At 35.7% G+C, this 25,000-nt stretch overlaps 2 protein-coding genes across 4 annotated transcripts in view; both read left to right on the top strand.

The window, feature by feature from the left end:
* Window positions 1-3,466: 3,466 nt before the first annotated feature.
* On the top strand, window positions 3,467-17,588 carry LOC144964884 (insulin-induced gene 2 protein-like). The gene is made up of 6 exons (XM_078899616.1): window positions 3,467-4,309; window positions 4,646-4,842; window positions 6,957-7,081; window positions 7,509-7,675; window positions 8,190-8,289; window positions 8,733-17,588. Exons 1-6 carry the CDS (start codon window positions 4,302-4,304, stop codon window positions 8,775-8,777), a joined length of 642 nt encoding a protein of 213 aa, XP_078755742.1. The 5' UTR covers window positions 3,467-4,301; the 3' UTR covers window positions 8,778-17,588.
* Window positions 17,589-22,801: 5,213 nt separating this feature from the next.
* LOC144963659 (methyltransferase-like protein 27) overlaps window positions 22,802-25,000 on the top strand; it is a 9,188-nt gene continuing 6,989 nt past the window's right edge. For 2 of the 3 annotated variants that reach the window (XM_078897617.1, XM_078897615.1), the window contains exon 1: window positions 22,802-22,860. In XM_078897617.1, the coding sequence (XP_078753743.1) occupies window positions 22,810-22,860 (51 nt within the window). In that variant the 5' untranslated portion in view covers window positions 22,802-22,809. Of the gene's footprint in view, window positions 22,861-23,948; window positions 24,240-25,000 lie in introns of those variants that run through there. The other variant, XM_078897616.1, reaches the window with a different exon arrangement.

Below are 25,000 nucleotides of genomic sequence, written 5' to 3'. Positions count from 1 at the left end.
TGAAGAATAAAATGTACGATTTTCTTTTAGAACCAAGCTGCTGGTTGCTGGGCGGACGTGACATCAGACTATTGGATCCTATCATGATGTCCATCTAGTCTTCATCCCTTATAAAGTAAAGCGCGTTAGTGTTCTTTTGTAGCCTATTACAAAAATAATTGATAAGGTGAAAATGGAAAGGCGTGCCCTTTTTTGCAGGTCTGACAACCCAATTCCTCATGGGCTCATTGTGTCATTGAAATCTCAAATAATGGCGTAAAATATTGTCCAGTACAACAATGTTAAACCAGGCCCATAAGTTGGTTCGGATGTCAGACCTGCATATATGTGCACATCGGTTTGTACTCGAAACGTCTGTTGTCGGTACTGTTCCCATCCGAAGTCCTTCCTTTTTCACCTTTTCGTGTCGTTTTATAACCCAATATTATCATGATGTATAAAGCTCAGTAGAACAACGTCAGTCGGGGCTGCAGATTTAGGTCAAGTTTCCTTTCTAAGACTCGGATGTTATGATATTTATAACATAGCGCCACCTATCACACCACTAGACAAGTGTTGTTACTGAGTTTATTTTAATATCTCAAGTAGGCTGTACACCCACAAATCTAGTGAATTCTCACACCCACAGATATCTAGATCAGATCAATCGCAGTTGTTTATCCTCTTATCGTTGGATGTAAACATCATGTCATCATCTCCTGATACCACGTCAATAAAATCAGATAATCATAATAACATAGCTAGGGACAAAGTTGGAGACTAGAAACTTCAATCATTGAGCGCCATAGCGACACAAAAACGACACAAGAGTTCAACTCTTTCACTTATCCAACCAGCATAAAATCTTAGCTCTCTTTGATTTCTTATAGAGTTACAAAGTGCCTTTCTTTGAAATATTTTTTTTTTAATTGACCTTTTTAATATTGCGCAATATCCACTAAATGATGTGCTCAAAGCGCTTTACAAGGGGTCCCTGGCCAACAGCAACATTTAACATGTAGGACGGGCCATGGCGCCTGTTAGGCGATATTGCATTTTTTTTTCGGACAGAGACAACGCTATTGACGCAGATGCCCTCATGATATGACGCTAATGGATCACAGAGTAACAGGCCATCTCCTGCTACCCAATCACTGCTTGGGGGACAGGGGGTCGGAAAAAATTTGACTGCACCTGGGATCGATTTCGGGACCCCTCAAAGCGGTTTACAAATAATGAATTACGTTATGAATAATATAGTTATTCAAAATTAAATATGGAAACAAAATACACAGTGTTAAAGTAATACTATTACATTCGGCATGGCATAAAATGAATTGTGAAAAAGTGGGTCATTGAAGCACATTTAAATTAAATAAACTATGTCACAATATTTCTCGGACAAGCATGCTAGCAATGCCCCATAAAACTGAAACTTGAAAGGTATTGATTGACAAAGATAGAATGACGTTGACGTCACTCGGGTCTTTGTTATTGTTTTGTTGTTTTTTTTTGTTTTTTTTTTACCATCCACGTTTATGAGTAATTCTCACTAAGTTGTATTAACCAGACTATAAAAGTTTATGGTTACACGGAGTTTTGTGTGTTGGTCCGTTATACTACCGGATGACAATGCTGTGAGCTTCTTAGCCAAGCGCAGACAGCGGCCAATACGACGACAACACTTGACCTAATGACTGATTGGACTTGAGACCTTAAATAAGACCTGCCTACTACTACTACGAATATTTCGTAGAACTACGAATTTTTGGATCCTAATTAACAACAATTATATAAAGATCTTTAATTCAATAAACTTATTGAAATCAAAATTTTGTTGTCAGAGCTAGTGAAGGAGTTTAAAGCATTAATTTAATGTATTTAAACAAAAATGGGTAGTTTTTAAGGGTAGTTATAATGTCTGCTATGTTGTTACCCCTGAAAACTACGATTTTTTTCCAATTTCAAGTAGGCAGTTGTGCATTAAAATAACAATTGACATTGAACACTGGTGATAAGGTGACTCGAAAGCCAAACCAGTACCAACCAAGAATAATGTGAGACTGATTTCCAAGCGGTCACAAAAGACAAGCAACGTTAAGCGTTATCAGCGGCCACAATGGTCATGATCTTGAGAATTTTAGTCCCGATGTTTTGTCCTTGCATAAGACACTTTACACACAATACCCCATTCGACTCAGGCGTGGATGAGTAACTGACTACAGGCAGTGACGGATATGTAAGCGACATGTACTCTGTGAAATGGATAAATGGTTCAAAATGGGAATAATCGAAACGTTGTGAAGCGCATTGAGCATGGTTTATCAGTGGAAATGCTCTATATAAATGTTAATTTCATACTTATTTACTTTTATCTAAGAATAATCCACAACCCACCCTCATCGGTCGATGATCACACCACAGGGCTACAATAAATAGAGCACTGATGTAAAGAATAATAAGACTGAAAAAGAGTTCCTTTTATCAGACTCTTTCTCTCTCTCTCTCTCTCTCTCTCTCTCTCTCTCTCTCTCTATATATATATATATATATATATATATATATATATATATATTATATATATATATATATATATATCATTCTCTCTCATACACACACACACTCTCTCTATCTATCTATCACTCTCTCTCTCTCTCACACACACACACACACACTCTCTCTCTCTCCACACACACACACACACACACATACACACACAAACATGCACGCACACACATAAAAACACAAACTGAAAGTTCGTTATACATCAAACTCTCCCTCCCTCGCGTGCGCGCGCGCACACACACACACACACACACACACTCTCTCTCTCTCTCTCGCACACCCACACCCACAACATACACACACACACACACACACACATACACACATTCACACATTTTCCCCAGCCGCCCCCTTTTTCTCACTTTGCGTAAATTCTTCATACCTGATGTTATTATCTTTTTCACAAAACTAAATAGGCTACGGTATGTCACACTGTACCGTATTGAATACTATTCTTCTTTATGATCCGGATAAGAATCGTAATGTTATTAGGCTATAATGGTCCTCTTTCTTGCCCACAGGCCAGAGAAATGAAGCAGGAAATGAAGCACATGCGCCCTATTACTCTTACAAATTTTGACAAATTGAAGTTAATCTAAATCATTCGATGTATAAAATTAATAAAAATAATGTTGTTGCAGAAATGAAAAAGATACTTTTGTTGGTGTACGGCCAAGAACGTCTTACATACTGTCTGTTCACGCTGTGTACCGCACGTGTTATTTGGCGCTCAAACAAAATGTCCAGCCATGTGTGAATCCAGTGATTCCAGGCAGCCAGTCGTTACAACAATAAAACAACCCAACCCCCTCCCCCCCTCACCCAAACAAAAAAAAAACAAAAAACAAACAAAAAACAACAAAAACAAAAACAAAACAACAATAAATAAATATAGATGACTGTAAACCAGGGAGCTGTAAACGCCTGTGCATTTTGCTCGTTCGTTCTGACATGAAAGGACTGCCTGTTTTTCTGTAAACACAAAGAGCGAAATATCCCAGTGATGATATAGGTAGATTAATGCTTTTTCTCCTTCCATGGTATTACGAACAGCAACTGAGATTCTAAAAATGTTTTTGTCATAATTAATGGTGTCTTTTAAAAAATTGACACAATAAAGTTTAAGGCTAAAGTGTGATTTAGATTAGCTTTAGTCACTTTTTTACATAAATCAACGTGACGAAATTATAGATTTGGGATTTATAAGAAAAATACCTTTAGAGGCGATATGTTTTGAGTTTGTCCTTCTTTCTTATTATGGTTGTAAATTGTAGAGATATTATGCGTTCGTTTCATTACTGTATTAGGGTTTGTTTTTAAAAATTCGTATTTCGTTAAAGTTGTGGTGTAAACAAGAAACTTTTGGCGACCCAGTTACCAGTCGTGTTGTCTAAATAGCTGCATCTGATTGGTCTATTCTTGTCAGCCGACCGGTGTGCCAGGAGTTGGGAGTTGTTGGGAGGTGTAACCAGCTAACGATAGGCTAGATAGGGTGTTTGTAATAAAAATTCCTTTATTTGGGTCTCACTGTTCATGTTCTTGTCTCAAAAACAGCAGGTCGATAACTTTTATCGTCTTCTATGACTTTTAAGTTTCGAGGAGTGTTAGGAACGAGTTAAGTGTCTCGAAAGATCAATTTTATGTGTTTTGGAAGGACCCACATCACATTTCACAGTCACACATTCATTTGACTCAGTAACCTGGGCACTAGAGTCAAGGAGAACCCCATTGCAAGTCAAGCATATAGGTTCAAACATATGTCTAGGTAAGATCTGACACTTGTTTAACACATTTTTTATAATACTAATTTCCCATTTTTTCTCGATTATTATAGGAATCAAAGCAATTATGTTATATATGTAGTGGTGAATATTTTGGTCGTCCTTGGCCTTTTGAGTCTGCTGAGTAGCGAAGACTGACCATCTTGTACTTGTTCTAAACTGTCTAAACTAAACCCTGATATCGTCCGTCATCATATCTTCAGATCGGAACTTGTTGAGATATGAATATGATGGCAATTATGACAATGTCAATACTTCTTATTTTTATTAGTAGATAACCGCTGTACTGTATGTTGTTTATTTTTTTCTTTTTCTTTTAGGTCATCCATATCAACAATGGCTAATGTCAAAAGTATGATGATTCGAGCCTTTGTTCTTTTTAGTATTGGGGTTTTCTTTTCGCTGGTGTTAAACCTGCTACAAGTTCAACGTCAAGTCACAGTATTCCCAGAGGAAATTTTAACAAGTTTGTTTTCTTCGGCTTGGTGGGTACCACCAATTTGTGGCACAGCAGCAGGTGAGCTTAGTAAAGTTTCTACTATCTATCTAGATAAGTACACATAGGAATATTGGTCGAATCAAACTCAAACAAAACACTTGATGATTGATGAGAGAGGGGGAATGGCAACTGGCAATGTCATCTTTATTTCTACCTCCCTAATTTAATTTTTTGTTGTTGTCCCTCTCTCTTCGTTTGTGACTATCTGTTCTTGTCCTGTCTGTACTGTAAAGAGACAACTTTGTTTTACTTTCAAATGTATACCTTGCTTGTGTCCTTTTACTTTTCTGTGAGTTAGGCAGTTGGATGCGAGTATGTGTGTGATGTGCGGGAGACCTTACCATAAGCTACTACATCCCAAGTATTCTTGTTCTAGTAGGGGGTTTGGGAGGGGGGAAACTTATTTTTCTTTTTAAAGTCTCCCCCCTCCCAAACCCCCTACACTAGAACTTCTAGTAGGGGGTTTTGGAGGGGGAAGACTTAAAATAAAAAGTTTCCCCCCCTACTAGAACAAGAATACTTGGGATGTAGTAGCTTATCATGGAAGGTCTCCCGTTTGTGCTTATATTATATATGAGAGATGATGGTCATTCCCCAGAAAATTATCACTCTGTGACCGTACTAATTTTTAACGTATAGTGTTTTTATGCACCTCCGACGGTGTATCTCAACGGACCGTTTTTATACACCTCCGTCACGCATGCGCATCCCACTCAATTTCACCACCGATATTGTGTTTCTGCATATGGACACGCGAAAGTTATATTGTGACATCTGTAGGATGTTTTGTTAATAAATTTATCTATATAAAAATAATAATTTTAAAAATCGAAATATAAAACCAGAAAATAGAAGTTGCATTGAAGGAAAAATAATGTTTTGGAAAGACCTTATTAAATCTGATGAACAGTCAGGTGGCTCCGCAGCCCAGTGGACAAGCTGTCAGACTCTAACCTTGAAAGTACTAGGTTCGATTCCCATTGTAGACATTTTTTTTTTTTAATTTTACTTTATTGAGAAAGACATCATTTTTTTTTTTTTTCAAAAACTTTTTATCATGTTTTTAAAAACTTCGATTTTAATTTTCTAAATTTATTTATTCATTTGAGATCAGTATTTGTGTGCCATGTTTCTTTTTACTTTTGATTTTTTAATTTATTGTTATTATTCTTTAATTTATTATCATTGTATAAACGTACATAGGTAATCACTAAGCAGCGTGCTAAACTACAACCTAAAACTATTTAAACCTCATGGACGGATGCAGCAACATTTTCATTAATTTACCATCACCGCCAACGGAGGTGCATTAAAACGGTGCGTTTTTGTACACCTCCAATGGAGGTGCATAAAAACGCCTTCAATTTTTAAAGGCAGTGTCTACGTACACAGTAACCAGGCACCTAGCCTCAGGATCTATGTATACGGTAGCTCCGGTAACTGGTTTGCTGCTACAACTACAATACAAGCAATGGATAGACCTCGGTCTGTATATGTGTGCGTGTGTGTGTTATTTTAAAAAATCAAGCAATACAATTAACCCATTAAAGTAAGGCGAGATTCAAGGTTAAAGTGTATAAATGTTACCGTGTATGTAGATCCTGAGGCTAGGTGCCCGGTGAGTAACGAAAATAATGATATCAAAATATCTGCGATATTCCTCTTTATAACGAAGTTATGCATCTTTAATTGTGTTCGCGTAAGAATTCAGTAAATTTTTGTCCCTTGAATTGGCAACCCTGATTAGAAAATGCATGTATTCTGATTCTGAGGTTCTTATTTATATCAAGCATGGAAAGAGTAAGATATTCATGTAAATATAATTTTTTTTTTTTTTGCGAAATCATATTTGATTCAGTTCCCGGAATGAGTTTTGGGATTAAATCAATAAGGCAAGGATGGATAAATTTGCTCTTTATGGCTCGGAAATCTTTTGAATTCTCTCATCAATTGATATGGTGAGTCATAGAGATATAATTTTGTATAAAACAAACTTTAGTTTTATTTTCTACTATTTTATGCCATCAACAGGTTAAAACTAGAGATCTATTTTGTTAGTCAGCTAATGCATGTTGACAGTTTTAATGTTACATATTTGATATATTTTAATTCTTGTCTGTGATTCTTTACAGCTGTAATCGGACTTTTATACCCATGTCTTGATAAAAAACTTGGAGAAGAGCTGAGATATAAAAGAGAATGGAGCAGTGTTATGAGATGTGTGGCTGTGTTTGTTGGCATCAATCATGCCAGTGCCGTATCCTTGACAAATCATATTTTTATAACTGGCTGTTATGAAATAATTCATGCATGTCTGTAGATTATCAGGCTTTATCATGGTCTTTTTATTTTTTGAATGTAAAATATTTATAGTATTTCAAAAAGTTTTTGTTATTTCATAAGGAAATACGCTTGGGTGCAATCTGGTAAACTTTTTTGATTTTGTATTTTGAAAAGTTGTTTTAAAGGACCAGTGCTTTTCATCATTTAAATTTGAACCAACTTTTTAAAAATTTTTTAACAGTTTGCGGGCTATATGTCTTGAACCAATAGATCGAAAGTTTAACAAGACTCAGATGCGTTCGCTATTTGTTAAAAAAAAAGAAAAAAGAATTTTTCTTCATCTCACTGTTGATTTTCACGCCCTATTTATCACGATGTTCACTTCCTTAATTCATTGTTAGAAAATTGATTTTGCCAACAATATCCAACTGTCTGTAAGTCTTGCAGCAATGTCTATAGGTTTATGGTGGTTGTTTGATCGGTCCCGATCAGGCTTTGGACTGGGTGTTGGCATAGCTGTGCTAGCTACATTTGTGACTCAGCTCCTTGTCTACAATGATGTGTACAGGTAAGTTGGCGTGTCACGATATCAATGCAGCACAAGTATTATTGACAACATAAATAGGCATTACACCAAGATTCTAGGCACTTAAATGTACATTACACCAAGATTCCAATTTATTGCTTTATTATATCATTGAATAAAAATTTTAATATCAAAGCACATAAACCATGTCAATTTTAAATTAGCTACAATTTTATTGATACAGCTAATAATTTCAGTATAATTGATTAATATACAAAATGATATTCGACGAATATTGTCCTGCACTCTGGGAAAAATGAAATTGCTTCCAATCAATGAATTCCACAGAGATCACAACTAGGGAACCTGTTTTAGGTGGTGAAGACCAGATTGTAGAGAAGTGTGTAACTCGGATGGTGACTATATGTTTGAAAACAAAACTGCTTTTGGTGTGGAGAAATATGGCTTAGATAATTTTGGCCAATGAAGTGTGATATAATTGATTTTTAGTGATAAGATTTCAGAGATCAGTATTATGTGCTTTTTATCTCTCCAGGTACACTGAGCCAGACTTTTTATTTGTACGCTCTTGGCTGCCATGTGTTTTCTTTTCTGGAGGTATCACAATGGGAAATATTGGTCGTCAGCTTGCCTCTGTAAGTTTTAATTTGTTTTAGAGGATTGTGTCAAAATGGAAGTAGAATTATTTTAATGATAATAATAATACTAATACAACATAAGCCGCTTAATTGGAACAGCACCGTTACTCAAAAGTTGTTCCAATTGTGGTAATTCCAGTTAACTGATTCCTTGAATGGCCTCCATAATTGGAACAATCTACAAACATGTCTATCGTGGGTGCCACTTTTCCACTGCAATTTTTTCACAGTTAACTTTTTATCAAAAAGACCTCCATAATTCTCAACTGCTTGTACTGCAATGGGTTGCACCTGATTTGAGGATAAAGAGGCGGGGTACTCTTGTTATTTCATAACACGAAATATATCTGAATTTTATTGATATGAGCATAATTTGACTACTTCATTGAGTTGATTCATTTTCATTTTATTTCAAACTTGATTCCTCTATTTTTTCACAGTATGATTCAGATTCTTCTAAAACGTCAAGGGAAAAGGCTGATTGAGAGGGGCAAAAATTTACTGCTTTAATTTATGGTACAGAAATCTACATCTCCTCTGTGTGTGAAGCCACAATTGTCCAAGCTTGGAATGTTTTTCATACTGAAGGATAGAATGTGATTCGTCCTTTGTTTCCAATGGATTTTGGATGGCAGCTGATTTGGAAGAAAAATAACAAAAATCTGATGTAATATAGTGTTCACATTTGGTTTGTCTCAGTAAATGATGGATTAGATTGACTTATTGTAATCTCATCATCAGCATATTAAAGATGGCAGACTCATTTTATTCAATTCCTTTATCTGAACATGAAAATGTATATAGTTAAAGACATTCTCTGTACATATAGTGTTGTAAAAGGAGGGAGAAAATATATAGGTATCAAACAATGTTTGAGCTTTGTTGATGTCTTTCAGTTAAGGTGAGGTGGTGCTCGTTTCAACAGCACTATATACTCTGTTTCCATATCTGTTGTTTAGCACTCTCAGTGGTAAAGGCAATTCAGATTGATGATAGTGCTGTTTTGAATATCTCACAATAACCAATGTAATGCAAATGAGTAATTTTAAATGAAAATGGGTCTTCATTTGGATGATTCATTTTAAGTGTAAAGATGCTGACTTCAAAGTCTGATTTAAAATGATTGATAGATATATATATTTTTTTTGATGATATAAATATCCCATGCAGATAGGTCCATATTTCCACGTAGGAGGCTGCAACTAAGGTCATTTTGTACAATTTGACATGAATAGACAAAGACAGCAAAGTTTTAAAATATTGAAATGATGTTATTTTCGTTACTCTCTTAATAACAAATGGTCGGAGCGATTGGCACCAAAAGAATATTGTGAATAGTGTCTTAAAGTATTGAGAAATATGGATAAAGAAGTGCTTCCTGTCAGAACTTGTTCTTCACACTCTTATTTGGCAAACTTTTTTTTCGTATTTTTTTTTCACTTCACAAAAAGATTGATATAGCTGTACTTTTATATCAAACCTCGGTCTTATTTAAGGGGTTGTTTTTTTTAGCTTTCAACACTAAAAGACAAAAATGATTTAATTTTGAAAGACTGGAATCCATTCAATTTTTATTAGTTTTTCTGACTTGAATATTGTCAATTGATCTGGAAATTTATACTTAACGGTTTTTCCATAGTGGCTTTTTAAAAACAAAGTCAAATGCAGATTTTGAAATCTATCTTGAATTTTAAGATGGTTTCAGAAATGATTGATAATAATAGACTTTATCAAGATATTTTGAAATGAAAGTTTACCACTTTTTCCATTGGTTTCTTTGGTTTGGATAGTGACAGATGATACAAAATGGCACCAAAAGAATAGCAGGAATAAGTTCTGACAGTATTGAGGAAATTGGTACTTTTTTGGGACTTTTTCAATATTTTAAGAAACTACTCTTACTATTTTTTATTGTGCCAGTCTCAGATTTTGGTTTATTATCTACAGTCTTTCTGTCAAGCAAGTTCCACACAAAGGTACATCTTGACGATAGTATTAGATAATCTCAAAAGTAAAACCACATGGGTAGTTTAAACATTCCCCTTGTCATGTTATTTGTAAATAATTTGTGTATATAACAAACAATGAAATGTACAATATTAGTTGAAATTATGAGGCATAATTCTGACAGAATATCTTCTTTCTTCTTAAAAAAAAATGCAGTGTCATTTAAAAATTAATTTGAAGTGAGGATGTCTCCAGTAGTTTAAAGCTTTATTCATTGCAGTCCAAAAAGGATGGTGTGCTAAAGTGACTGTGCTTAATGCCAAACCGTGAACTCGTTACAGTATGTTGATGTCTTCTGATCTAGTCATTCGTGATAAGTATTACTTTGTTTATTCAAGTTATGGTAGAGTTTTCGGCTAATCTCCATCGAGTGATTTCAATTTATGGCTTTAAATAGAAAAAAGTTATTACTTTCTGTGTATTCTTTCATATCTTTTATTTTTTTGTTTGTTTGTTTTTTTTTTTTTTGGCGTTTATTGGATCATAGGATTCATAATAGCTGTTTGCAGAGCACTTGTTGCACTTTCAAATCATGGGTGCCAGTTTTCCGGTTCATGTCGGAATTCCGGTTTCACGATATCTCGAAGTCAAATACCTCCGGTTTCAGTCCATCATTAGATTTTTCAAAAAATGTTGAGGGAGTGCCTCTGGTACTCTCTGTCTCTCTCTGTTCTTTGGCTCCCCTAGAGAGAGACAACTGCACTGTGAGTATTTCCCAATGTATTATAAGTTGGTTTTAAAATCAATTAATTTCCTCATTGTGTCAATATGTTTGCTGTGTACTCATTTAATAGTGGTATAAAATCGGTGATGAAATAAGAGTAAAGTTTAGGCCGGATTTTCAGTAGGAACATTTTCAGGTTTGGCAGAGTGTCGAGATTTTAGTTTCAGGTTTCAGCACTTCTTCCTGCTGGCACCCATGTTTCAAATCCCTGTTGAGTTTATTTGATTTGATTTTAATTTATAGCCCCTCAGTCTACCACTACCAGTACCAGACTGTGATGAGGTAGCTGGATATTTGTTATTTCTGATGGAAAGTAATGTGGGATTTATTAACATCCTGCCCACAGGATGATGAGCAATTGTTTTGGTCCATTTAATGTTACTGAAACAGGAATTAATGTCAGATCCCTGGGTCTAGTGGCTCTGTTGGACTGTTGGCATTAAATAAATCATAATAGTTAGAAAGAGATTTGTCTATATATCACCTGTCTTAAGTTGTTGAGTTAAATAACAATGCAATGTTATTACAATTTGTCCATGTCTTTTCTTGTAAGATTTCATAGTTTGATAACATTTCTCTCGGATATCATTTTTTCCTCTTTATTTTTCTTTGTTTTAATGAATTTAATATGTCTTTTTAAAAAAATATTACTTCTTTCCTGTTTTTTTTTTTAATTTGAAGATATTAACGTGGCATAAGGACTGTTTGGTTGAAGTTTATATAATCATTATTATTATTATTATTAATGTTTTGAATTCCTGAGCATGGGTCTAAAATGATGTATTTTAATATTTCTTTAATTTTACTGTTTTGTGCATATATCATGGATATTTTTTCTCTTTTGTCTCCCTTGTTCCTTGTGGATGCTTATGGGGAAAATTAAGACGATCTCTATGTTTTGCATTCCTTCTCATACCCTTCACTTTATATTTAAATGTGGATCATGCAATATGTCCGAACCAAAACAATACCTCTAAGTAACATTGCGAATGATTCATCTTTCACCATGAATCTAAAACAAAGCTTGTGTATGCATTTTCAGATAATACCATTTTTAAAAAAATGTGTTTTCCTCATTTTAATAAGTGTATGAAAGAGGTGATGGCTTTAAATTATTATTGTATTGTGTGAACCAGTTTGTTTAATTTTGTGAAGGGCAGGTTGGACGAGTATCAACGGTTGATTCTCTTCTCTTGTATCAGGAATGGTGTTGCTGATGATAATTGATCCTTGTACTCCACTGAGTAATACAATGACAATTGTGATGCTGGGTGGGTTTCTGACTTCCCAAAATGGGCAGGGAGGCACTTACTATGTCTTCTATCCACCTATATCTGTTTTCCAACTTGCTTTCTGTCTTTGTCTTGGAATGAGATTATTTAGGTTTGTCCTGGTCATGGTTGGGAGGGAAACAGTCAAATGTATAGTTATAGTTTTGGGAGATGATATGTTATGTATTGTTATTTCTTTATTTTTAACATGATTTGTAAACATTCCTCTAAGTGGGATCTTGTGCTGGAGTCTGGGTGAGACTAAGGTGATCTCAAACTAAGTACTTTGATAGTGTGCTCTTGGGATCTGCATCTGTTTCCGATTCAAATTCCCCTTTGTCTTACCTTTTCGTGGGTGCTTTAATAGAACTTTTTATTATCCCATTTTCTTCCTATTTACTGGCACTGATGTGACCTAAATGTGTTGCAAGCGCGTAAATCCCTTAAATACAAAACAAACAAACAATTGTGATGACCCTAATAGTTGCTTAATAATCTTATACTACTACACTACTACTGCTGCTGCTGCTGTTTCAGCTCTTACTGCTACTAGATAGGGTGAATTTGATAATAGTCATATAGTCAACACGGGTTATAGTTATCAACAAGACTTCAGTTGATTCTCTTCTCTTTGGCGTCTACCGTTATATGTATCAGGAATGGTGTTGCTTTTGATCATTGATCCTTGTACTCCACTGAATAATACAATGACCACAATTGTGATGACTCTATTAGTAGCTTAATACTCTTATACTCTACTGCTACTACTACAACTACTGCTGCTGTTGCTACTGATTCAGCTACTACTATACTGTTACCAGAAATTATTTCTATGTATTTTATCCAGATATAGTGAATTTTTTTTTTTCAATTGACACAATACAGATTGCAAAATTAAAAGGATAACCAAGGAAATAAGATTACCTGAACTTTTGTCGATATTGTGATTACCTTAAAATGGCAACTGAGCAGATATTTTTAGAATGTGAGTTAGTTGTTTTAAAAAAAAACAATATTAATTCCAACAGTAACCCTAAATATGTAGAAGCTAGAGTTGCAGTTTGCCAAAATAAAAGATGTTATTGATAGTGCAAAAACTTATATTGCGTTTGTAATTAGTATACTTTTCTTTGATGGATTGAATGCGTTATACAGTAAATCCTACCTTCCCAGTTGACGACTACAAATGTCGCTATGAATTGAAATGTTAAGTCGTGGGTTGTGACGATCCTCTCTAACTGTCGTATTACAGACCTTATCCATGCATTGGATGAACCAAAACTTCCAATCTGACCGATGGATTATTTCCTCAGTCAGTATGTCTGTAGCAGATATATTGGTGGACGTGTTCCATGGATACTGCTTCCCCAACCTTCAGTGCTCTGAGTGCGGCCAGAATTGGCACAACTATGCTCGGCTTAGTTATGTTCCGGAAGGGAGTAGCTCTGATTGGTGCATAAAGCAAGTCCCTGGTGAAGTCGGTGTAATCATAAGTAAGAACTGCATTTTTATACTTCTCGAGCAGAACGCGGTGTTCCTGACGGAGAGCCTTTGAGTTGTTGAATGATCTTCATATGTAATCAATCTCCATGCATATTAAGGGAGAGTTCAGATGCCTGTCTTGACGATAGACATTCATTTTGATAGTTGCATGTTCAGCATGTAGTTTTTTTTATAAGATGTTTGTTGGGCGGGCTGGTGGATGGATGGGTTTCGGGTGTCGGTGCTGTCATGGCCCAGAGGGGGTCATTTGTCTTGTGGTGGCTACTGCGCCGTGGGGGCTTGGGGGTCCTGTGTTCTCCAGTCTGGCTGCTGGCCTGGGGCAGGATCTTTAGTAATAGCAGCTATCGCCAGGTGCACATCCTCATCACTTGTTATAATGCTCTCAAATGTCTTCTGTAAATGAACATCATCAAAATCTGATGCTTTCCATGTATTTTCACAGCGCTCTCTCCACGATCCTTCTGTTAAAGCATGATAACATATCATTTCGGGCGTCGAATCCCTTGTTTGCAAGGGTTTTCCAAAATGTGTAGTTCCTGGGTGGCCCGGACGAGTCACCCCAATTATACAGTCCTTTTGCTCAACAAATTAACAATGAGTTAGGGGTCATTTGGATTGAATTTTGGGTGGGTTAGTCTCTCAAATTTTATAGAAAACTTTAATTTATATACTTTGATTATCATATTTAAATATGGCTTTTAACATGGAGATACGGTGGATCGTTTGGATCATTAAGTATGTTGAAGTGAATAATTTAATCCTATTAAATTTCAAGATATATACATTTGATGAAACAGCACTATTCACTATATCTGGACTTGACTGTGACTTCTACCAAAGCTTCAAACAATTATTTTACCCCACTTATCTTGTAAAAATGATATCTTGTATCCAAAAATTAATATAATATAAAAGCTTAAATGGCCCATGCTTAAACCACCGATTTATATAACAGTTGCATTTCCTTCTATACTATTACTTCAACTACCACTGCCACTACTTATCGTCACACTCGCTCGCCGCGGGTGGTTGGATGGGAGCATCACCCTTGAATCATATACCTATGATGTTCGCATGGGTGTACGATCCGATAGTGATGTCGTTTCTTCTTCTCTTTACTAGCCTATCCTGCTTCTTTGGTTTGTGATTGTATTTTTGACAGGGGATATTTTTTTTTCTGTAAATCTTCTGCCTGTTTGTTCTTGGTTATTTATAATTTAGCTTATGATATCTTTAGGTTATGATTTTGATTTACATTTGTACTATTTTTGTTAGATTGCTTGTTTTTTTGTTTCAGCAGTCTCTCATATAACCTCAATTGTGTTGGAAGAGACCTAAAGCAACAACAAACAAATATGTATATGTGTGAGTGTTTGTGTGTGTATATATATATATATATAATATATGTGGTGGTCTGAGAAAGATACCTGATGTCGCCACATTTGAAGAAAATGGCGAATGAATGGAGAAAATTATCACACCATAATTTTTAGATTTAGTGCTGTTTGATTTTATTGCTAATCGGTAGATCTTTTAATTCCATTAAGAATAGCTAGAAATATTTTGAATTTAATCATTTTCCATGATCAAATGTTATGAACAGGAACTCATATCACTTTAAAAGCAATTTTGTTAGTTTCTTTTATTTTCGGATTATGTGTGAATTAATAGTTGTAATTTTGGTCCTAATTGAGATATTCCATCGAAAATTTTTTTTTTTTGCAGGAGAAACGCTTATATCTGAAATTTATCACATGGGCCACCACATATATACTTTATTAATTCGACCTGACCTATAATTGCTGGGTGGGGTTCATGACCTCCCATAGTGGGCAGGGAGGTACTTACTGTGTATTCTATCCCCCTATATCTATTTTCCAACATGGTTTCTGTCTTTATCTTTGAATGAGACTATACTTGGTTTTGTCCTGGCCCCGGCCAGATACACCCTGATCATCTCTCTATTATGCACTGTATTATGTTATGTTTACATATTACATATGATTGGTAATGAGTGTACTCCCTTAGTGGGGACCTGTGCTTGTGTCTGGATGAGACTTTTAGGTGATCTCAAACTAAGTGCTTTGATAGTGTGCTCTTGGAATCTACATATGTTTCCTATTTGAACCAATTCCCCTTTGTCTTACATTTTCTTGGGTGCTTTAGTTGTCATTCTAGAATATTTTCACTTTCCACTTTTCTTTCTTTTTACTGGCGCTGATATAACCTTAATGTGTTGCAAGCGCCCTAAAACCCTTAAAAACACAGAAACAATGACCTATAAATGAAATGTTATTAACATGCTTTTTAGACCCAATCTAAATGTGCCCCTCTGGATGGGGTTCCTGAACTCCCATAAAGGGACAGGGAGTACTTGCTGTGTCTTCTATCCCCCTGTATCTGTTTTCCAATTGCTTTCTGTTTTTGTCTTGGAATGAGATTACTTAGTTTTGACCTGACCCCGACCGGAATTTTTGGCTGAGAGAGAAACAGTCGAATGTATAGTTATAGATTATATTTTTTTTCCTTGTAAATGATCTCTCTGTTATTATGCACTGTTATTTTTTAAATATTTTTAACATATGATTTGTAAACATTTGATTGTATTCCTCTAAGCAGAATCTTGTGCTGGTGTACCCTATGGGTGAGACTTTAAGGTGATCTCAATTTAAGTACATTGATAGTGTGCTCTTGGAATCTACACCTCTTCCGCTTTGTCTTACTTTTTCCTCAAGTCCTTTTAATTGTACGTCTAGAATGTTTTACTATCCAGTTTTCTTCCTTCTGGCGCTGATATGACCTGAATGTGTAAGTGTTGCAAGCACCATAAAACCCTTTAAAAAAAAAAATTCCTCTTGATGGGATTCAGCGCTGTGCTAGTAACTGGGTAGTATTTATAGGCCGCATCAAGCTGGACACTCCGAAATATATGCTATTAGAATCTACTTTTGTTTCTCTGTTCTTCTTTCTGTCGCACTTTATTTGATGTTCTTGTAAGTGCAGACCTTTTACCTTTACATCTTCTAAAGACGTTTGACTCCTCCGGATTGATGCATATTTACAAAATCGAGCGTTTGCAGGGAGGGACAGCAGAGCCTAAGTGCAGAGGGCATAAAAGGGATATTATGGTGTGTTGTTCCTTTATAATGTGGCTCTCTGTCTTATTTCGTGAAAATCGAGCTGCAAGCGCTTCAGAATTCAAGTGTTTAGTAATAAGCTATTCGAGCCTATCAAAGCTACTTCGGTATGATTTAGAAATAGAAAGTGTCAAATTTTGACTGCCATTTGATTAATATGCTTCCAGAGAACTTAGCTTCATCTTTGCCTGTCATAAATATTGTATTTTTGATTTTTAACCTTTCCTGTCATGCGTTTTTGTTTATTTTAAGGGTCATAATATGAGGTTAAAATGTGCTGCTTGAGTTAGATTTGACATATTTATTTTAATGACACAGATCTGCACCCATCATGATTATTTTCTTACTTTTGCTTTTAAGGAGACAATGAGACTGGTTTTATAATGGGGTTGGAGATTGCACTCAGTTGAATGAAGTGAGATATATGTTTATTTATGTCTTCATGTTTTGCATGGAAACTGGGAAAAAGGTATGTCTTTATTATCAATATGGTTGAATATTATGATTACAAAATATTGTCTTTCATCATTCATGACGATCCATTAAATACCATGAATCTTGTCATTGTTTTGACCTTTTTAAAAATATGTTGTATTGAAATTAATTTTAACATTGCAATATTGTAGTGGAAAATAAAATATATTATGAAATGAACAGTTTGCTGTTGTTGAGTAATTAGCATAAATCGAGCTAAAATTAGAGGCAGTGATTGACCTCCCATAGTGTGTCTTCTATCCCCCCATACCCGTTTTCCAATTATATTTCCTGTCGTTGTCTTGGAATGAGATTACTTAATTTTGTCCTGGCCCTTGCCGAGGTTCCATGGCTGGGAGGGAAAGTCGAATGTATATTATAGTTTTGGGAGATGATCTTTTTTTCCTTGTAAATCATCTCTCTTTTATGCATTGTATTATGTTTAGTTTACATATTATATTATATGATTGGTAAACATTTGAGTGTATTCCTCTTAGTTGGGACCTGTGCTTGTCTGGATGAGACTTTTAGGTTGATCTCAAACTAAGTACTTTGACGGTGTGCTCTTGGAATCTACATCTGTTCCCTGTTTGAACCAATTCCCCTTTGTCTTACCTTTTCTTTTGTGCTTTAATTGTAATTCTAGAACTTTTTACTATCCAATTTTCTTCCTTTTTATTGGCGCTGATATGACCTTAATGTGTTCCAAGCGCCGTAAAACCCTTAAAAACAAAACAAAAACAGAGGCAGTGATCACTTCTTGTAGACAAGAGAGAAATGTACCCACTTTTTGAGATAGATACCCAGAACAATGTGAGGTGAGTTGCAGAATGGAGTGAACCCGAACTGTGTAAGGTAGACATTGGTAGGGAGTGAATATGGGATAGATACCGATACACAAGTGAGGAGTAAACCTGGGACTATGGGATATTGACACCAGCGGAGAGTAAAAACAGAACTGTGATATATGGACACATGAGAAGAGTAAACTTGTAACTTTGTAATAAGGACAACAGTGGAGAGAAAATCTGGGACTATGACTATGAGAGGTGGACATCACCGAGGACTGATTATGGAACCACATGATGTGAACTCCAGTGGAGAGTGAACCTGGAACTATGGGAGGTGGACACCAGTGGGGAATGAACCCGGGATTATGGGAGGTGAACAGTGGGAAATGAACCCTCGGCTATGATGAGAAGCAGACACCATTGAGGAGTGATCGTGGAACCATGGATATGGACTCCAGTGGGGAGTAGACCTAAAGCCATGGGAAGTGGACACCACTGGGGAGTGAACCCGGGCCTATGGGAGGTGGACAAGTGGGAATTGAAGGCGGGACGATGTGATATGGATACCAGCGTATAGTTCCTGGAATTTGAGGTTTTATCCATAGAATGTCCCTGAAATTGGAGATTGAGGGTAAGCGTGGCTGCCGATAGCTTTGTTGGGGAGGATTTTAATAATCTTATTAGCTTTTTGTAATGGTAATATTTTAGTTGATCTCTCTCTACAAATTACTCGGGCCTACAACGCTTTTCTCTTTCATGAAATTATTGTCAGTTTTTACTGAAATTAATCGCAAATTTTGTTGGGTTTTTTTTTTTTGCCTCCAAAATTTTGGATTTTATTTTGCAAAAAAAAAAAAAAACGCCATGCCAGAGTATGTCATAAAGGAGGCCAATAACAGCAAATTTAACCCAAGAATATGTAACCATTAAGTTTCAGTTACCACGCTTACCCCAAAAAATAACAAAATGTTTCAAAACGGTATTATCTGGCATGACAGTTTAATGCAAAAAGTAATCCATAATTTTGCAACCAAATTCCCAAATTTTGCAAGCAATGAATAACAAAATTTGAAAAAATAAAATTGCGATTGATTTTCGTAAAAATCGACAACTTCACGAAATAGAAAGGTGTTGTTCGACTGGGTAATCGGTAGAGAGAGAGATTAACTGAAGAATTGATCATATCACAAAAGCTGACAAGATTTTTAATCCTCCCCAACAAAGCTGTTGCAGTCATGCCTACCCTCAATACAAATTTCCGGGACATTTTACTTATAGAACTTCAAATTTCAGGAACTTTTCGTTCCCAATGGTATCCATAGCACATGGTCCTGCGTTCAGTCTCCAGTAGTGTCCACCTATCAAAGCCCGATGGTCACTCCACACTGATGCCCACAATTCACAGTCCCGTGCTCACTCCCCACTGGAGCTATATTATGTGGCACGCGTTCAGTTCCCACTGGTTTCCACCTCCCGTAGTCCCGGGTTCACTCCCCTCTTGCAATCATATCCAGTGGTTCCATTATCCCTCCTCAGTGGTGTCCACCTCATATAGCCCAGGGTTCATTCCCCACTAGTGTCCAACTCCCATAGTTTCAGGTTCACTCCCCATTGGAGTCCATAATCTATTGGTCCATGATCACTTACCGGTGGTTTCCACCTCCCGTAGTCCCGGGTTCACTCCCCACTGGTGTCCACCTCCCACAGCCGCGGGTTCACTCCCCTCTGGCATCCATATCCATTGGTTCCAGCAACTCTCCCCAGTGGTGTCCACCTCATATAGCCCAGGACTCATTCCCCACTAGTGTCCACCTCCCATAGTTCCAGGTTCACTCCCCATTGGAGTCCATATTCTATGGTTCCATGATCACTCCCCGGGGGTTTCCACCTCGCATAGCCCCATTGGGTTCACTCCCCACTGCGGTCTACTTCCCATAGTCCTAGGTTCACTCCCCACTTATGTCCACCTCCCATAGTCCCAGATTCACTCTCCACTTGTGTCCATATCCTGAAGCTCCGTTTACTCTCATCTGATGTCCATATCTCACAGTCCTGGCTTTACTGTCCATTGGTTTCAATCTCCCACAGTCCCCTGTTTTCTCCCCACTGTTTATACATCCTATATTCACTCCCTACTAATGTCCATCTTATATAGTTCGGGTTCACTCCCTACTGCTATCCCTAGTTCACATAGTTCTGGAAATCCATCTCAAAAAGTGGGTACATTTATTTCTTGTTCACTCCCCACTTGTGTCTACATCTTACAGCCTCTGGCTCACTCTTCACTGGTGTCACCATAGTCCCAGGTTTACTCCCCACTGTTGTTTACATCCCAAAAATCATGGGTTTCCTCTCCACTGGTTATACTATCCCATAGTCAAGGGTTCACTTCCCACTTCCCATTTGTGTCTATATTCTGTATTCTCGAGATCAGTTCATTCCCCACTACTGTCCGCATCCCAGGTTTCTTCTCCTCTACTGTTGACCACCCATTATCCTAGGTTTATCCCCACGGATGCCCATCTCAAATGGTCACTGGTTAAATCATCACTGATGCTCACCAATCAGAGTCCCTGGGTCAATCCGAACTTTACTTTGATTTGTTTTATTGAAATAACACCGTTCAAAACTTGCCTCAATATTATGTGATGTAAAGGTAAGGCTTGTTCCGTTATATAATATCTCATGTTCCTGAAGTCCTGCTTTGGCAGTTTAGGAGTGATGTTATGGTTCAGCACCTGGTCGCCTCCATCTTCGGTTTACTCATCTTCAAAATGACAACCCTCCTCGCTTATGTCTATGCGATTGGAAACTTCCGAAAGGATGTCATTTATTTCTTCCTTCAACTAGTCTTGATATGCTATAATCTACTCTGCTGTTCTATGATTATTCACGCTGAATGAGCCCAAACTTCCGAGGCATTATGATTCAAGGGATTTTTTTGTTTTTTTGTTGGTTTTTTTTTTTTTTGGGGGGGGGGGGGTTCACAGTTTTTTTTTTTTTTTAATTTTACAGAAACACAATCATTATAACAGCACCCTTCTTCTTTGTTCTCATTAAAATACGAGTCAGATAAATAGTGATATCTGAATGATTGCTGTCTTCCTTGGAGGTCCCAGGTTTATTCAGGTTTCGAGTCTTTGACAAGTTGAGGATCATGTTAAATTATTGGTGGGGTATTTGAAGGACGAATTTTCTGGCCAAAATTTAAAAATGTGTTTTTCTATTTCAGAGTACGACAGAAGTGGGCAGCGAATTTGAACTAGAAGAACAATTCTATTTGTTGTATATTTCTCTCATCACAATTTCTTCTCCGTTGTAGCATGCAGTTATCACATCTTGTGATTGTATCCATTGCTGTATTTCTTGGACAGTAACAAGATTTCATAGATGTAAGACACACTGACGATGATAAATAATTTGAGAAGTTGGAATCAAATTTGGTGACCGATAACTTGACAGGCCATGATAAATATAATTAATAATGTCTTAAAAAACGAGTGCATATAAGTAATTTTTGTCTTCATACTAAAGTGTTAATCTATATTTGATTTAATCTATACTTTCAGTCTTACTCGATGTTACACGAAGAATGTGAATCATAAATTATATTTTTCCCGTTGAAAAAAAATAAATCGTATTTGATTATTTCATTGATACATTTTGATAATTCTTCATTATTTTTATAATCGACGTGTACAATTTGGTTAAAATACATGTCTATGTTTAATATTTCTTTCTCGTTTTTTTTCCAGATAAAAGTTACAATTTCATGAACAATGAAGTTCGGATCATCTTTGTCCACACTAACACACAAACACACACACACACACACACAGAGAGAGAGAGAGAGAGAGAGAGACAGAGAGAGAGAGAGAGAGAGAAAGAGATAGATAGATAGATAGAGAGAGAGAGAGAAAGAAAGAGAGAGAGAGAGAGAGGGATATATATATATATATATATATATATATATATATATATATATATATATATATATAGAGAGAGAGAGAGAGAGAGAGAGAGTATCTATATTAACATTCATTTAAAAGCAGTTTCGGATAATAACACTCTCATCATGATGCGATAAACCGACACACCTTGCCTAGTATAAAAGTGGTGGGCATCTTAATAATATCTTCTTTATCCTCAAATATTTAGGTGCGTGTGAGTCTTCATATTTCGGCACGCTGCGTAATCATTCTTCGCTTTCTTAACCAGATAACTAACGTACTCTGATAAAAAAAAAAAAAAAAACTCGTATTAAAAATTTGGTCAGAAACTTTGTCCTTCAAATATCGATCGATTTAAATGACCCTCATCTAGGCAAGAAATATTAAACCTGGGACTTTAAGGAAGACTTTGCGAGGTCCCGGGTATGAGAGTTTTTGCCAAGATGAGGGTCATTTAAATCGATCGATATTGGAAGGACGCGTTTTCTGGCCAAATTTTAAAATACGTGTTTTTCGCGTGTACGGCAGTTAGCTGGTTAAACGGACGCGAAGGTACGCAGTGTGAAGTCTAGACCCCGTGAGCAAAGCGTGTTAACCTCCCCCCCCCCCCCCCCCCCCCCCCCCTCTCTCTCTCTCTTGTTGGTGAGCATCTCATACACAATGAAGTTCCTCGCTCATACCACTCCTATTCCAAGAACACATAACATGAAGGTAAGTCGTTATAATGTGGCAGTTTTTTATTTGTAATAGCATCAATACAATCATAAGATGTAATGCATTTTTGTCCTCGAAAACATCTGAATGAAGTTGCATGAAAACTTTTTAAAGTGACAGCTAATGATATTCCACAATGAGTCATCTGCTATATATATATATAATATATATATATATATATATATATATATATATGTGTGTGTGTGTGTGTGTGTGTGTGTGTGTGTATGTGCGTGTGCGTATATATATATATATATACACACACACAACACACACACACACACACACACACTGGTAGATAATATTCTGCAACAAGCTCTAAACTGCTTAATCGATGTAGGTACATTAAGTTTAGAGGAAATTTGAGGTGTTATTTTTTCTCCAAGATAGGAATCAATTATGCAGTAGTTTACATGCCGCAAGCTATGCGATCTTGTGGTATGACACGCGCATTTGGATTAGAAGGTCCTTGGTACGAGTCCCTGTTGTGTATAATAGAGCAGTTTAACAAAGATTTATAATATAGTTGAGATAATGTTTTACAGTACCTTTTGGCTACACTTAATTACTTTATCTCCACCACGGTTTCCTATAGTCTTTTTATCATTTAAATATTTTTTCTTCCCTACGAATGCATCGTTTGCAGACTTGCAGTATAACATTGCGTAATGCTGTTTATATATATATATATATATATATATATATATATATATATATATATATATATATATATATATATATATATATATATATAGACCTTCAAATCAATTTTATTATGTGAACCCTATTCTTGGCCATGTATTTTTGAAATTGGAAATTGTTTTGAACTATATTTTTATCATTAAAAAGCCAAGTGAGTTCCAGCCCCGTATTAATTTTTATTTATTCATAAATCTGTGTTTTGGATCAACCTCTCATTTTTCGTCAAAAATTATTATACATTTAAAATTTCCAGGAAATGTCATCTTAGGTGAGTGAGGATTATAAGAAAGTTGGCATTTGCTTACATTACAATCACATGGAAATATTATTCATACTACAAAAGTAAATATATAATTATTCTTCGCAATGGTATTGATAAAGTTTGAACTATTCGCAAGAAGTGTTGACCATGAAGATTGCTAGATATCACAAGTTATGAAGTTATTTGTGAATATAGAACCGGTGTATTAGCATAATTTATTTTCACGAACTGTTGATGTAAAGATACCTATGTAGCACAAATGATGAAATCATTTATGTTATGCCAACATACGGGTTCATTAGTATATTTTATAGAAACTTAAGAATATAAAAGGAGATGCAAAAAAACAGGAGAGGGCAGATAAGGAGACGGAATTTCCCGACCAGGCAGGAAAAACTGATAAAATTCATAGGTATGAATTTTAATATCTTAACCTGTCGAGCTATAAAAGAATAACAATGATAATAAGATAATAACTTTAAAAATCTAAGGTTAATTCACATTGTTTAGGAGAGTTACAGTTTTATAAGATATAGGCCATATCTATTGTTTAGTAGAGTTTACAGTTTTATAAGATATAGGCCATATTTAATGTTTAGGGGAGCTTACAGTTTAGTAAGACGTAGGCCATATTTATTGTTTAGGAGAATTACAGTTTTATAAGATGTAGGCCATATTTATTGTTTAGGCGAGTTACAGTTTTATAAGATATAGGCCATATTTAATGTTTAAGAGAGTTTACAGTTTTGTAAGATGTAGGCCATATTTATTGTTTAAGAGAGTTTATAGTTTTGTTTAGTAGAGTTTACAGTTTCATGAGACGTAGACCATATTATTTTTTTAGAAGAGTTACAGTTTTATAAGACGTAGGCCATATTTATTGTTTTAGAGTTACATTTTTATAAGATGTAGGAGGCCATATTTAATAAAAATAACGAATAGTAAGATTTTTCTACAATGTCCGTATTTGATAATTTAAGGAAATAATAAGGAATGAAAAAATACAAGATATTAGAAAATGGATTGTTGAGTGAAATTTATTTCCAACATATAAAAGTAAACTATACGATCACAATAAAATGATTGATGAATATTAGACCTACAGTCCAACAATATACTGATTTTGTAATTAGACTTGAGCAATTATATAGCGAAGAAAAATAGCTTCTTCTC

Source organism: Berghia stephanieae, chromosome 2 (assembly GCF_034508935.2).
Source record: "Berghia stephanieae isolate SIO BIC M18660-M18661 chromosome 2, UCSD_Bste_1.3, whole genome shotgun sequence".
Classification (NCBI taxonomy): domain Eukaryota; kingdom Metazoa; phylum Mollusca; class Gastropoda; order Nudibranchia; family Aeolidiidae; genus Berghia; species Berghia stephanieae.
Note: the sequence above shows the minus strand (reverse complement) of the source record. Positions and strands in the feature narration are given on the sequence as shown.